We start from the raw sequence: 11,995 nt of genomic DNA, 5'->3' as shown, positions 1-11,995 counted from the left end.
CAGACAAGAACGGCACTGATGGCCGGGCAGGACATTGTGGGAAGACAGAGTGGACCCAACTGTACCTTAACTCAGTCAACGACCATTTAGGAGGCGCCGCGTTAGTGCCGGGTGCCGAGGGTCAGCGGCGCGTGCCACAGGCCTATGAGGCTGTGGTCTCAGACCTCGGCCCAATGGTCGGGAGCTCGCAGCGTGAGGAGGGCTGGAGAGGCCGCTCCGACCTCCGTACGGGGCAGGAAGTCTCTGTAGCTGCGAGGAGGACCCCAAGCGGGCGCCGAAAACTCGAAGCCGAACTCGCAAGCTCGGCGGCGGACGCTGCCTGGAGTTTCCCGGAACCCGCGGTCCACCCCCGCCCGGTTCCCCGCCCCCGGTGCGGGCTACTGAGGCGCGCTCTCGCCCCGGGCGCGCGCCGGGCACACAGTAGGCGCGCGCCCCGGCGCTCCGCACACGGTCGGCACACAGTAGGCGCTCGGGCCGGCGGAAGTGGGCGCCGGCGTGCGGTATCCGGGGGCGGAGCTGGCGCGGCCCGCCCGGCAGACAGACCCGGGCCGCGGGCCGCGATGGGTGAGGGCGGGTTGCCCCCGGCCTTCCAGCTGCTGCTGCGCGCCTGTGATCAGGGCGACACGGAGACTGCGCGGCGGCTGCTGGAGCCGGGGGCTGCGGAACCCGCGGAGCGCGGCGTGGAGCCCGAGGCGGGCGCGGAGCCGGCGGGGCCCGAGGCGGCCGGGCCCGGGGCGGCGGCCGGAGCGCCGGTGCCCGTGGACTGCTCGGACGAGGCGGGCAACACGGCGCTGCAGTTCGCGGCGGCCGGGGGCCACGAGCCGCTGGTGCGCTTCCTGCTGCGACGCGGCGCCTCGGTCAACAGCCGCAACCACTACGGCTGGAGCGCACTCATGCAGGCGGCCAGGTGAGGGGGTCGGGGGTGCCATGGAGCCTGGGTGGTGTCTAATGACCCCCTGGGCGCGGGTGGGCTCAGGCGGTCGAACCTGCCCGGCGGCCTCCAGCAGACGCTCCGGGAGGTTAAGAGTGAAGTACTGGTTCGAGAGAGTTGAAACTTTGAGCAGCTAGGGATACGAGCTAGTAGCGGACGCGCTTTTTAATAACGTAAAATCAGAATCCTAAAAGCATCGGCCTTTCAAACACAGAATCTGGAGACAGCAAATAGAATCTTAGCGACTTAGAAGCTCAGTGATGTTCGTTGCAGCAAGGGTTTCCCAAAGAACCTACCTACCCACCCTGGCTTGGTGTTGGGGATGCTGCGGTACTCAGATAAAGTCCCCACGGAAGCAGTATGCCAGTGGGCGGGCCGGGCCAAGGAACAGACTTCACGGGGGACAATCTGGGGAGCTCTTGGAGAGCCGACTTAGTTTCAGGAAGTGAGGGAAGGTTTCAGGTAAGGATGAGGTATATATTGTCGAGACCTAAGGATACCTAAGTGTTGACCTGGATAGAGGGAGTGAAAGATGGGTGATAGGTGCAAAGGTTTGGAAGCTAAAGTGAAATATGCATTCGTAGGACTGCTAGTACAGTGTTGTGGCTGGAAAGGGTTGGGAGTAGTGGGAGATGAGTCTTCTCTGGAGAGAAAGAGGCAGATGCCTGGTGGCAAGGCTGGGAAAAGTGACAGTTCGTAAGGGCACTGGGGAGTAATGGAGTGTTCTAGGCAGAGCAAGTGACAGAATGAGATTTATGTTTGGAAAGATCACTTTTACTGCAGTTTGAGGATGGCTTGGAGGAGTGAGCTAGAATCAGAACGTCTGGTTAGGAAGGGATTGCAGCAACACAGAAAGAGGTGATGGTGGCCTGGACCAGAGCAGAGATGGCTCTGGGAGAGCAAAGAAATGAGTTTGAGATGTATTCAGGAGATAGGATGAACCAGACTTGTAATTCTGGTATAAAGAAACTCTGGGGGGACTTCCCTGGTGGGCCAGTGGGAGGCCCAGGTTCAATCCTTGGTCAGTGAGACAGTTCCCACATGCCACAACTTAAGATCCTGCGTGCCACAACTAAGGCCCCGTGCAGCCAAATAAATAATTTTTTTTTTTTAAAGAAGAATCTCAGGTATACTGTGAGGTCTCACTCCTATCAGCCATCTACTTAGATCCTACCCAGTTTCTTGGAGAAATTTCCCAAGGAAGGAACAGAGGTCATTTGTAAGTGATGAAAGTGAAAGTGAATGTCGCTCAGTCCTGTCCAACTCTTTGCGACCCCATGGACTATACAGTCTGTGGAATTCTCCAGACCGGAATACTGGAGTGGGTAGCCGTTCTTTTCTTCAGGGGATCTTCCAAACCTAGGGATCGAACCAGGTCTCCCGCATTGCAGGCAGATTCTTTACTGGATGAGCCACCAGGGAAGCACAGGAATACTGGAATGGGTAACCTATCCCTTCTCCAGAGGATCTTCCTGACCCAGGAATCGAACCGGGGTCTCCTGCATTGCAGGTTGATTCTTTACCAGCTGAGCTATTAGGTAATTTTGATGGATATTGCCAGATTGCTGTCCATGCAGGTGTATTAACTTTCCAATGGCTGCTGTAGCAACTTATTACAAAGCTAGCAGCAACCACATCACTCTGACTCCTGCTTCGTCATCACATTTTCTAACTCCTCTACCTCCCTCTTCTGCTTTTAAAGATCACTTGTGATTCCATTGAGCTCATCTGGATAATAGTCTCCCCATCTCAAGGTCAGCTGATTAATTTCCCCTTTCCCACAGAATTTAACAGGTTCTGGGAATTAGGATCTGGACAACTTTGGGGAGCCCATTACTCTGCTGACACAGTAGTGGTACCAGTTTACCCTCCCTGAAACAGTGTCTATGAGTGCCTGTTTTTCTACAATCTCTCCAACAGAGTATATTATTAAACTTTTGGATTTTTGCATCTGATGAATGAAAAATATTTCAGTGTGGCTGTGATTTGTACTTGTTAAACTGAGTGAAGTAAAACATCTTTCCATATGTATGAGCCATTTGATTTTCTCAAAGGCACTGAAATCACAACATTCTTACCCATAATCTTCTCATTATGACCCAGTTATATTTTATTTCTGAGTTCATTTCCAAGTGTCACACGGTTGTTCCAATCTAATTTGTATTGCAGGAAAATTTTTATTGTGCATTATTTTCAAATATGTCATTTTCAACTGCTTTGTGATATATCATCCACGGGCAGTACTGTGCTTTGCTTAACCATACCTTAGCCCTCGGGCATTTATTTCAGTCTGTAATCACCTAGGGAGCGCCTCCCAGCTGTAACACTCGGCTGCCCATTTGCATGGGTAATGCAGTGTGTTATGCATCTATCAGTCAGGGACCCTTTGTCTTAAGACACCTGATTTCTTGCCCAGCACTCTCTGGGGGTGCCCATAATGTCTTTTGGGCTATGGACCTTACTTCTGAGGTTCTCTGTCTCTTTTCATGGCCCCATCCACTCTTCCAGGCTTTAAAACTCCAGGTAAGTCCTCATTCCAGTACCTGTCTGTGCCATCCTGTCTCCCTTTCCCCTCTGTCTTAGTCCAGGGCACACATTTATAAGTGGCTTCCTACTGCTCTCTCTTCTTCCAAGTGTGCCTGCTGTAATCCCTCCTCTGTAGAGCTTCCAGATCTTTCTGAAATGACTGTCTAGTTGTGTGTGTCCCACAGTGGCTCCCTTGATCGGGATGGCCAAGCACATGGCTGCATGCTGACACATTCCAGTCTTGTGCTTTGCCTCCGTGACAGCAGACGTGCCTCAGCAATGGTGCTTCCGGCAGCCACCACTTTCAACAAAGTGCGCATCTATTTATTGTCACAGCTCTCTGTGTTCCAGAGCTCATCACTGGATCAGGACCACCAGAGACCCTGTGCCTGGACTGCAGTTGGGTCTCTTCTGAATGTTTCAGCATCAGAGATGGTGTCATTCATGTTTTTTTTTTTTTTTCCTGTTCTTAAAACAACCTTTATTGAGTACTTATTTTGTGTCAAGCTCTGTGCTAAGTGCTGCAAATTAGTTAGTTCATTCAGTCTATGCAAAATCTGAGGAAATACTACTGCTGTCTTCCCCATTTTACAGATAAAGAATTGAGGCTCAGAGAAGTTAGTTCACTTGTCCAAGGCCACACAGCTGTGAAGGGATAGAGTCAGATTCACACCTAGGCAGGTGCTCCAGAGCCTGTGCTCCCAGCTATGAGTCCCTTAACTCACTGTTTTCCTCTTGGTATTGGCCACAAGGAAGCCACTCACCAAATTTGCTTAACACTAAAGGGACAGGTTGTGTGGTGTTTATTTTGGCTCCAATTTTACCCTCGACTTCCTTACTTTCCTTCTCCTGCCCTTCACTTCTCTGCCTGCCAGCGTGGCAGAGCTGGCCTCTCCACCCAGGGCTCTCTGAGAGTGGGAGTATATGCCAGGTCTTTCAACACAGGTGTTAATTGCTGAAATTAATTGATAATCGTAACAGCTGCTCAGAAAGCCCCAAGCTTCCCTATCTTCAGTAATTACCTGTTAGAAAGTTAGCATCCCTCAAATTATCTCAGCCTTCATTGAATCATTTTTTATATTTTCAGCCTAATTCTCAGTGGCCTCTTGGGCTACTGTTGAATTCAGAAAGCATTCCGAGTATAGGCATCCTGCTCAGATTTAGGCCTTTCCTTCCTCTGTGAGTTTGTTATACCAGAAGAACTGGAGTTTCAGATCTTAGGGTCTAGGTTCAAGTTTTGACTCAGTCGCTTCCAAATTGAGAGATTCTGGATTATTGCTTTCCATTGTAATCTTAAGATTCCTCATCTGTGAAATACATTATTAGCAGTTTATCTCAGGGCTTACTAAGATCCAGTAGATAAAAACAGGATAGTATCTTGTTATCTGCTGCTAGATTTTTATCTCATGCTTGATGACTAAATAGTGTAATCTTTTATAGTTATCTAACCAATTCTTCAGCTATTTCTGTTGCCTGTTTTGACCATCCTCTTTGGTTATGCCAAGTGTTCATTCACTCATTCATTTGACAGAATTGCCTGAGCTCTGCTGGAGTGCAGTCTAATGGGAAGATATAATTATAGAAGGAGGGCCCAGGCACATCAGTAAGGGTAAAGACAGGGGATGGTGCGTTTTCAGGTGAGCTGCACCTGAGCTGATGTAGGGGAAGCCACTCAGAGGACGTGGGATCTGAACTGAGTCCTGCAGCAGGATAAAGGATGTGCTTAGTCAGTAAGGACAGGAGGGTCAGAAAGGCAGGATGGCAGAGGCGTGGACAGAGAATAATTGCCGAGTGTAGGTGAGCACAGCTGGAGTACAGCGTGGGATTTGGGAAGAAATGAGGTTGACAAAGTTGGCAGTCCTTTCCAGGCAGTGGGATGTGGGGCAGTAGCCATGAGATTTAGGTTTGGAGAATATCATCATGAAGGACGGGCAGGGAGACAGGCTGCGGTTATAGCTCTCTGCCTTTTTGTCAGATTCTGTCCACTCTTGGAAAAGGGGAAGGACGGGCCTGGCCCCTCTGCAGCTGGGGAAGCCAGTTCACCAAGCGCTCCCTCCACACTCTGCAGGTGGGGTGACCCGGTGCTGTTAAGGTTCATGGGCCAGAAGGTATTTGTAAGTTCAGAACATTGTTCAGCCTTGGCTCTGCCTCCACAGGGAGGAGGGAGGAACCTGGGTTTAGATGAGAGACAAAACCGATTCCGGAAAGGAGGGAGCGCCACAAGGGATTCATTCAAACGCTGCTGCACAGATGCTGGCCTCCTGCCGACATTACCGTCTTGTAAAACCTGGTGGGGGGGGGGCCGGGTAGGGGTAGGGGGCCCTTCCAGCTCTGAGCCCAGAAAGAGCGCACTAGAAAGATTGTATTTGCGTTTGCAAATGCTGCAAAACAGAATTCTTCTGCCCTCTGGTGGCAGAAGAAGGAAGAGATTTTACTGGGAGTTGTCTGTTTTCCTCTTCCTGGTATCAGAGTTGGTGGGTACATTGTCTGTCTCCCCAGTAGGGGAGGTTGCTCAAGTTTCCCTGGAGAGGGTCTGGCCCAGACCAGATTCTCAGCTGCCAGCAAGAGACATTCCAGCCAGCAGAGGGCATCAGGCCTCTGGGGAGAGGTGCCCCAGGCCGCCTCTGCTGACCACAGCTATGCCACACCTCTTGGCATGGGGTCTGTGGACTTTCTGTGCATGTGTGTTTGGGGCTGGGGAGGGTAGATGTGAGTCAGACGTGGGCCCTGCCCCTGGGGAGTGAGAGCACAGCCAGAGAGGCAGCTTACCCAGCTCTGAAGCAGAATCACATGAACTCTCTGCCATGCGGGAAGCAGCGAGGTGTAGGGCAGCAGGATTCAGACAGACTGGATTTCTGACCCTGTGGATGTCGCTCACCAGCTGGGTGACCTTGGCACATTGTGTAATGTAAAAATGTTTAAATGATTGCCATTCTAATAGCTGACATTTATGTAGTGCTTCCTTTGGACAAGCACTGTTCTAGGTGCTTTATGTATATTATATATATATATATTAACTCATTTAATCCTCCACAGCTCTTTTAGTAGACACAGTCATATCCCCACTTTAGAGATGAGGAAGTGAAGGCACAAAGAAGTTACAGTTCTTTGTCCAGGATATGCAGTAGATGGCAGAGCTGGATTCGAAACTAGACAGGGCAGTGTCTCGCCTTTGTGTTGGTGTAGACACAGGGCCAGCACAGTGCCTAGCACCAGAGGAAGGCCTTTCACTATAAGCAGCTATTACAACGTTAAAAATTAATGATTCAATAATTAATAATTTAACAGTGGATGCTCAGTCACTCAGTCATGTCCAACTCTTTGCGACCCCATGTATTACAGCCTGCCAGGCTTCTCTGTCCATGGGGATTCTCCAGGCAAGAATACTAGAGTGGGTTGCCATGCCCTCCTGCAGGGGATCTTTCCAATCCAGGGATAGAACCCAGGTCTCCTGCGTTGCAGGAGTATTCTTTATTGACTGAGCTACCAGGAAGCCCTGACAGTTTATAAGTAAGTGATTGCATGAGCTTAATTTATAAGTAAGTGATTGCATGAGCTTTCTCCTCATCGGGTGACTTGCGTCACTAATTATCCATCTCCCGGCAGATTTGGGCACGTGAGCGTGGCACATCTTCTTTTGGATCATGGGGCTGATGTCAATGCCCAGAACCGCCTGGGGGCCAGTGTGCTTACCGTGGCCTCTCGGGGTGGACACCTGGGCGTGGTAAAGCTGCTCCTGGAAGCTGGTGCCTTCGTGGACCATCACAAACCCTCAGGCGAGGGGGACAGCGGGGACGAGCTGCTGGACATCACGGCGCTGATGGCTGCCATCCAGCATGGACATGAGGCCGTGGTGCGTCTGCTGATGGAGTGGGGCGCAGACCCCAACCATGAGGCCCGGACTGTGGGCTGGAGCCCGCTGATGCTGTCAGCGCTCATCGGGAAGCTTGGCATGGCTCAGCAGCTAGTGGAGAAGGGGGCCAACCCCGACCACCTCAGCGTGCTAGAGAAGACTGCCTTCGAGGTGGCACTTGACCGCAAACACAGGGACGTGGCCGACTACCTGGACCCGCTGACCACCGTCAGGCCCAAGACAGGTCAGGCTGTGCCACCACCAACCTACCCACTCATCCCACCGTGGCTTCCCAGAGGACCCCGATTTGTGTTTAAACAGTAAAAGCCAAGGGTTGCCCAAACAAAAGGGCCTGCAAAAATCATAGTCCAGCCCGCGGGGCAGGGGAACTTAAAACGTGGCATGCAGGTGCCTGGCCCCCCCTCCAGAGAGTGATCTGTAGCTCTCGGAAGAGCCTGGACTCCTGCACAGCAAGGCCTCTCCCTCCTAACCAGATGATTCTGGTGTAGAAGGTTCTGGGACCCTTCTAGAAAGTGGTCAGCAAACTTTTCTGAGAAGGACCAGAGAAACAAATATTGTAGGCTTTGTGGGCCGTACAGTCTGTTGCAACTCTTCAGTTTTGCTAGAGTAGAAGCAGCCTACGTGATATGTCAAGGGTGGGTGGGGCCGTGTTCCAGGAAAACTCTAATTCTAAAAACAGGCGTAGGGGCAGGTTTGGCAACCTCAGCTCTTAGGGCACTGTGCCTAACCTCAGCTGCCAATGACCAGTCCCCAAAGACTAATTCACAGAAAATTCAGCCTACTTTAAAGTTGTGTTTTTTCAGCATCTATTAGTGTGTCCTGTTTCTTTTTTCTTTTTGCCATCTTTCTGGCATATAAAGAGCTGTCTAAGCACTCCTTAGCAAATCTGCCACAGAACATACCATGTTTTAAAACCCCTAATTCATCATGTGTAACAGAGCATGTAATGTAGAGTTGCACAGCTGCAGTGCCCTCTGTCAGTAATGGGTCTGATTTCTGTGTCACTCCTGAGAGCCCGAGCTGTAAGGCCAGGCTGCAGCATGTGAGCATTTAAGGCTGAGAGGTAAAAATTGGAAGAAAAGGTCTTCAGACAAACTGGCTAAAAAGACTTGAAAGTGTTGCAGAGTTTGATGCCATCCAGAGAATACGCAAATAGTCCCGTCAATGAAATTGTGAATCAACTGCACTTCAACTTAAAAAAAATTCAAGTGGCCCATTAAAAAAAAAAAAAAGAAAACCCATCAATCAAAAGATGTTGCAAATTTGAGAAATGCTTATTAGAAACACACTGTCCAGTCAGAAAACTCTGAAATAAACGTGTTGTAAAACCACGTAACAACAGAGAGATGGCAAAAATGAAGAGGACACCAAAACAGAAGGGAAAAAGAAGTAAAGTCTAAGAAAACCTGCCTGAAGCCAGGAGACCTCTTTCCTTTGCACGGATGGGGACAGTGAGGGCCAAAGAGGAGTGGAGGCTGGTCATAGGTCACTCACCTGTTAAAAGCTGTGTGACACTTAAAGGGTGGGGGGTTCCATGGGAAAGCACAGGGATGTGACCCCACCCAGCTCCAGCCTTTGTGCGGCCTCTGGGATCTGGACATGCTTGGAACTCTCTCTTAGCCTCCCTGTGTCTCTTGTGTAGAATGGAGTCAGTGGCAACTACCAGGAGGTCATGAGCAGAAAACAAGCTGGCGTCTGGTGTGCGAGCCCTCTGGCCAGAACGTGGCAGTTCAGCATCAGGTCCCGGGCAGTGCTGCAGTTAGGAGTTAGGGCTCCTGTCTCACCCAGGGTGTTTTTCTTGACTCAAGGCCACTGCCCTCGTTTAAAGGCTTTGGGTGGTGTGATTATAGCCGAGATGGGAAAGGGAACTGCCTCCTCCCATCCCTGCTGTGCCTCCACGCCTGACGGGCAGGCTCTTACCTCCACCTTGGGGGCGTTCATCCATGTTGCAGGTGAGGGAGGTCAGGCGACTTGCTCAAGGCCTCTGCTCTGGGAGTGGATGGTTGGGGATGTGTGCCCCACCTATGGGTGCTGAGCTGTACCTCTTGTGCAGCTGATTCCTCCTTCCTCAGATTCCTCCAGCTGGGTTTCTGGGGTCTTGGCTCCCCACGAGCCTCCTTATGGACTGCCCTGGCACTCTGGGGAAGCAATGCCCTACTCTCTTCAGAATGTGGAGGTACACACACAGTGGTGGGTATAGCCAAGGTCACCCTCTACCTGGCTCCACCTGGCCTTGACCGTGCTGGCTGGGGGACCTTGGACCAGTTGCCTCCATCCTCCAAGCTTCCATTCTGTCTCCCATAAGTGAGGGGCAGGAGTACCCCTGCCTCACAGGACCACTGTGAGGATCAGATGAGGTCATCCCAGCCCAGAGACAGCACATGAGAAGATGCCGGCAGCTGCCGTCACCCGTTACTGTCGCTTCGTAATTGACAGGACCAGGTCACGGTAATGAGCAGACTTCCCTGTCAAGCAGACACAGGTTTGAGGCTCAGCTCTGTCCCTCTAGGACTCCAGTGTCCTCTTTCATAAAACAGCTGTAATGAATGCACTTGCCTTGTGAGGTCCCATGAGCAGTAGGAAGATAATGCTGGTACTACCCTGGAGTACCCCAGAGCCTGGCACAGAGAGAGCAGTGAGCGGAAGCCACCAAAATGGATTTGTATTCACCATTCATTCATTCCAGTATTCTGCAAGTATTTGTTGACTGCCAATGTTCCAGGTACCATTCTAGGCACCAGTGAACAAACCAGATCCAACTTCTGCCCTTGAGGATCTTGGCTTCTGGAGGAGAGACGGCAAAAAATAGGAAATAAGCGTGTTAAATATGTTACATAGTATGGTAGGTGGTAAGTACTGTGGTGAGAAAGAAAACAGGGGCGAGGTGGAGGATTTGGGCGCAGTTGAAGGTACTGGGTGGTGCAGGCCACCATATGAAGCAGGGTCATTGGGTGGCCCCTGAGAGGAGCTGGGAGTTCAGCTGCGTTGCAGGAGCTGAGAGAGTGCTCCGTTTTCAGGCCTCAGAGAAGAGCCTTCAGAGGAGCCATGTTACTAATAGTGCCAGATTATTAAACAAATAGTATTTGGCCCCAGCTCTTTTTGGGAGGTGCTAGGAAACCCACCCCCTGCCCTCATCAGGGCCTTGGAGACTCCCAGCTCTCTCCCTCACATTAGCTGCAAGACAGGGTACCCTTGAGGCTGTAATCGTCACTGTGACACCCTCCTCATCCCCACTGTGGTCATTCCCTGGGCTGTGGAGGGGTCCCTGGAGTTGCTCTGATATTGATGCAATAATTGGAGCCCAGAGTGAGGAAGGGACCAGCCCAGGGTCAGTGGGCATCGAGCATAGCCGCTCCAGCCTCCTGAGGTCAGGCTAGACTGTCAGTGATTCGTTTGTACCAGATGGTTGCTTAGCAACAGACACTAGGCCCAGTTGACACATTCTTTTCTGTCGAAGAGTCTTGGCATGAAGGAGGCTGTGGGCTATAGCAAATTAGGCTCTTAAACACTTAAAAGGAATGAGACATATTTTTTTAAATTAAGTTTCATAATAATTTTTTATAGTATCTCAAAGGCAGAATTAGGCACTTGGTTCCATGGCCCTGTCTATACTTTCCTATAAGTGCCCTGGAGTTAACTAGTACCCTTTCTGGGGTGGGTGCTGGTCACTAGGAAAGATAACAAAAATTGTTGCTTGTGTGGTGGTGGTGGTTTAGTCGCTAAGTCGTGTCTGACTCTTGTAGTCCCGTGGACTGTAGCCTGTCAGGCTCCTCTGTCCATGGGATTCTCCAGGCAAGAATATTGGAGTGGGTTGCCATTTCCTTCTCCAGGGGATCTTCCTGACCCAGGAATCAAACCTGGGTCTCCTGCATTGCAGGCAGATGATTTACCAACTGAGCTATGAGGGAAGCTGTTTGTATAGAGCTTAAAAATTTCTGGAGCATTTTCCCATCTGTATTATCCACCCCTGCAACCATGACCTGCTCTCCATGTTAGCATGTTGTCTGCATTATCAGTGATGAGGAGACACATCTCTGGAAATAGGTGGATCCGGATATCCTGGCTCCAGACTCCTTGTGCCACTCTGCACCTTCTTCCAGCTGCTGGCGGAGGCTGATCGAGACCAGGGATGTGGTCCAGAGTCCCAGATTTTCTCCTGCAGCTGCTCTATTGTCTGGTATTAGTCAAAGGAAGTCCTGCATTCGCTCTTAACGAGCGAAAAGACTAGTCGTGAGGGTGGCTGCTTTCTGAACAGGAGGGAGCAGGTTACCCACTAGCTCTAGCTTCAAGGAGGGTGATGTAGAACAGATAAGTAAGGGGCTGGCATTGGGTGGGTGCAGCGAGGCCCAGCATGAAGACATCAGAAGGAAGCATCTGCAGGTCTGGGTCATGGGTGGCCTTCAGAATCACTCAGATGGCTGCTTATTTGGGAAAGAAAGCAAATATTAGCATTGGCAACCATGACCTCCTCTGGGTTTAGCTGCCCAGTGTCTTAGGTATTAGAATGAAAACCTGCTCTGGAATTACTTCATGGTTGTACATTTACTTTTTAGAATAAAAGAATCATTGTTTCTTCTTAAAATCTTCATAGGAATACAGATTTTTCCAAGACTATACTTTTCCATTATATCTGAGAAAGGACATTCCAAAATTTGGAATGCCTA

The 11,995-nt window shown here is 50.6% G+C and overlaps 1 protein-coding gene across 5 annotated transcripts in view; it reads left to right on the top strand.

Annotated features, from left to right (window-relative positions):
• Positions 349 to 11,995, top strand: part of ANKS6 (ankyrin repeat and sterile alpha motif domain containing 6) — a 51,508-nt gene continuing 39,861 nt past the window's right edge. For 3 of the 5 annotated variants that reach the window (XM_018052223.1, XM_018052226.1, XM_018052225.1), the window contains exons 1-2: positions 351 to 907; positions 7,064 to 7,554. In XM_018052223.1, coding sequence (XP_017907712.1) covers positions 561 to 907; positions 7,064 to 7,554 — 838 coding nt within the window. In that variant the 5' untranslated portion in view covers positions 351 to 560. Of the gene's footprint in view, positions 908 to 7,063; positions 7,555 to 11,995 lie in introns of all 5 variants that reach the window. The other 2 variants (XM_018052227.1, XM_018052224.1) reach the window with 2 other exon arrangements.

The sequence above is a fragment of the Capra hircus genome, chromosome 8 (genome assembly GCF_001704415.2).
Source record: "Capra hircus breed San Clemente chromosome 8, ASM170441v1, whole genome shotgun sequence".
Taxonomy (NCBI): Eukaryota; Metazoa; Chordata; class Mammalia; order Artiodactyla; family Bovidae; genus Capra; species Capra hircus.
This window is presented reverse-complemented; position numbering and strand designations above follow the sequence as displayed.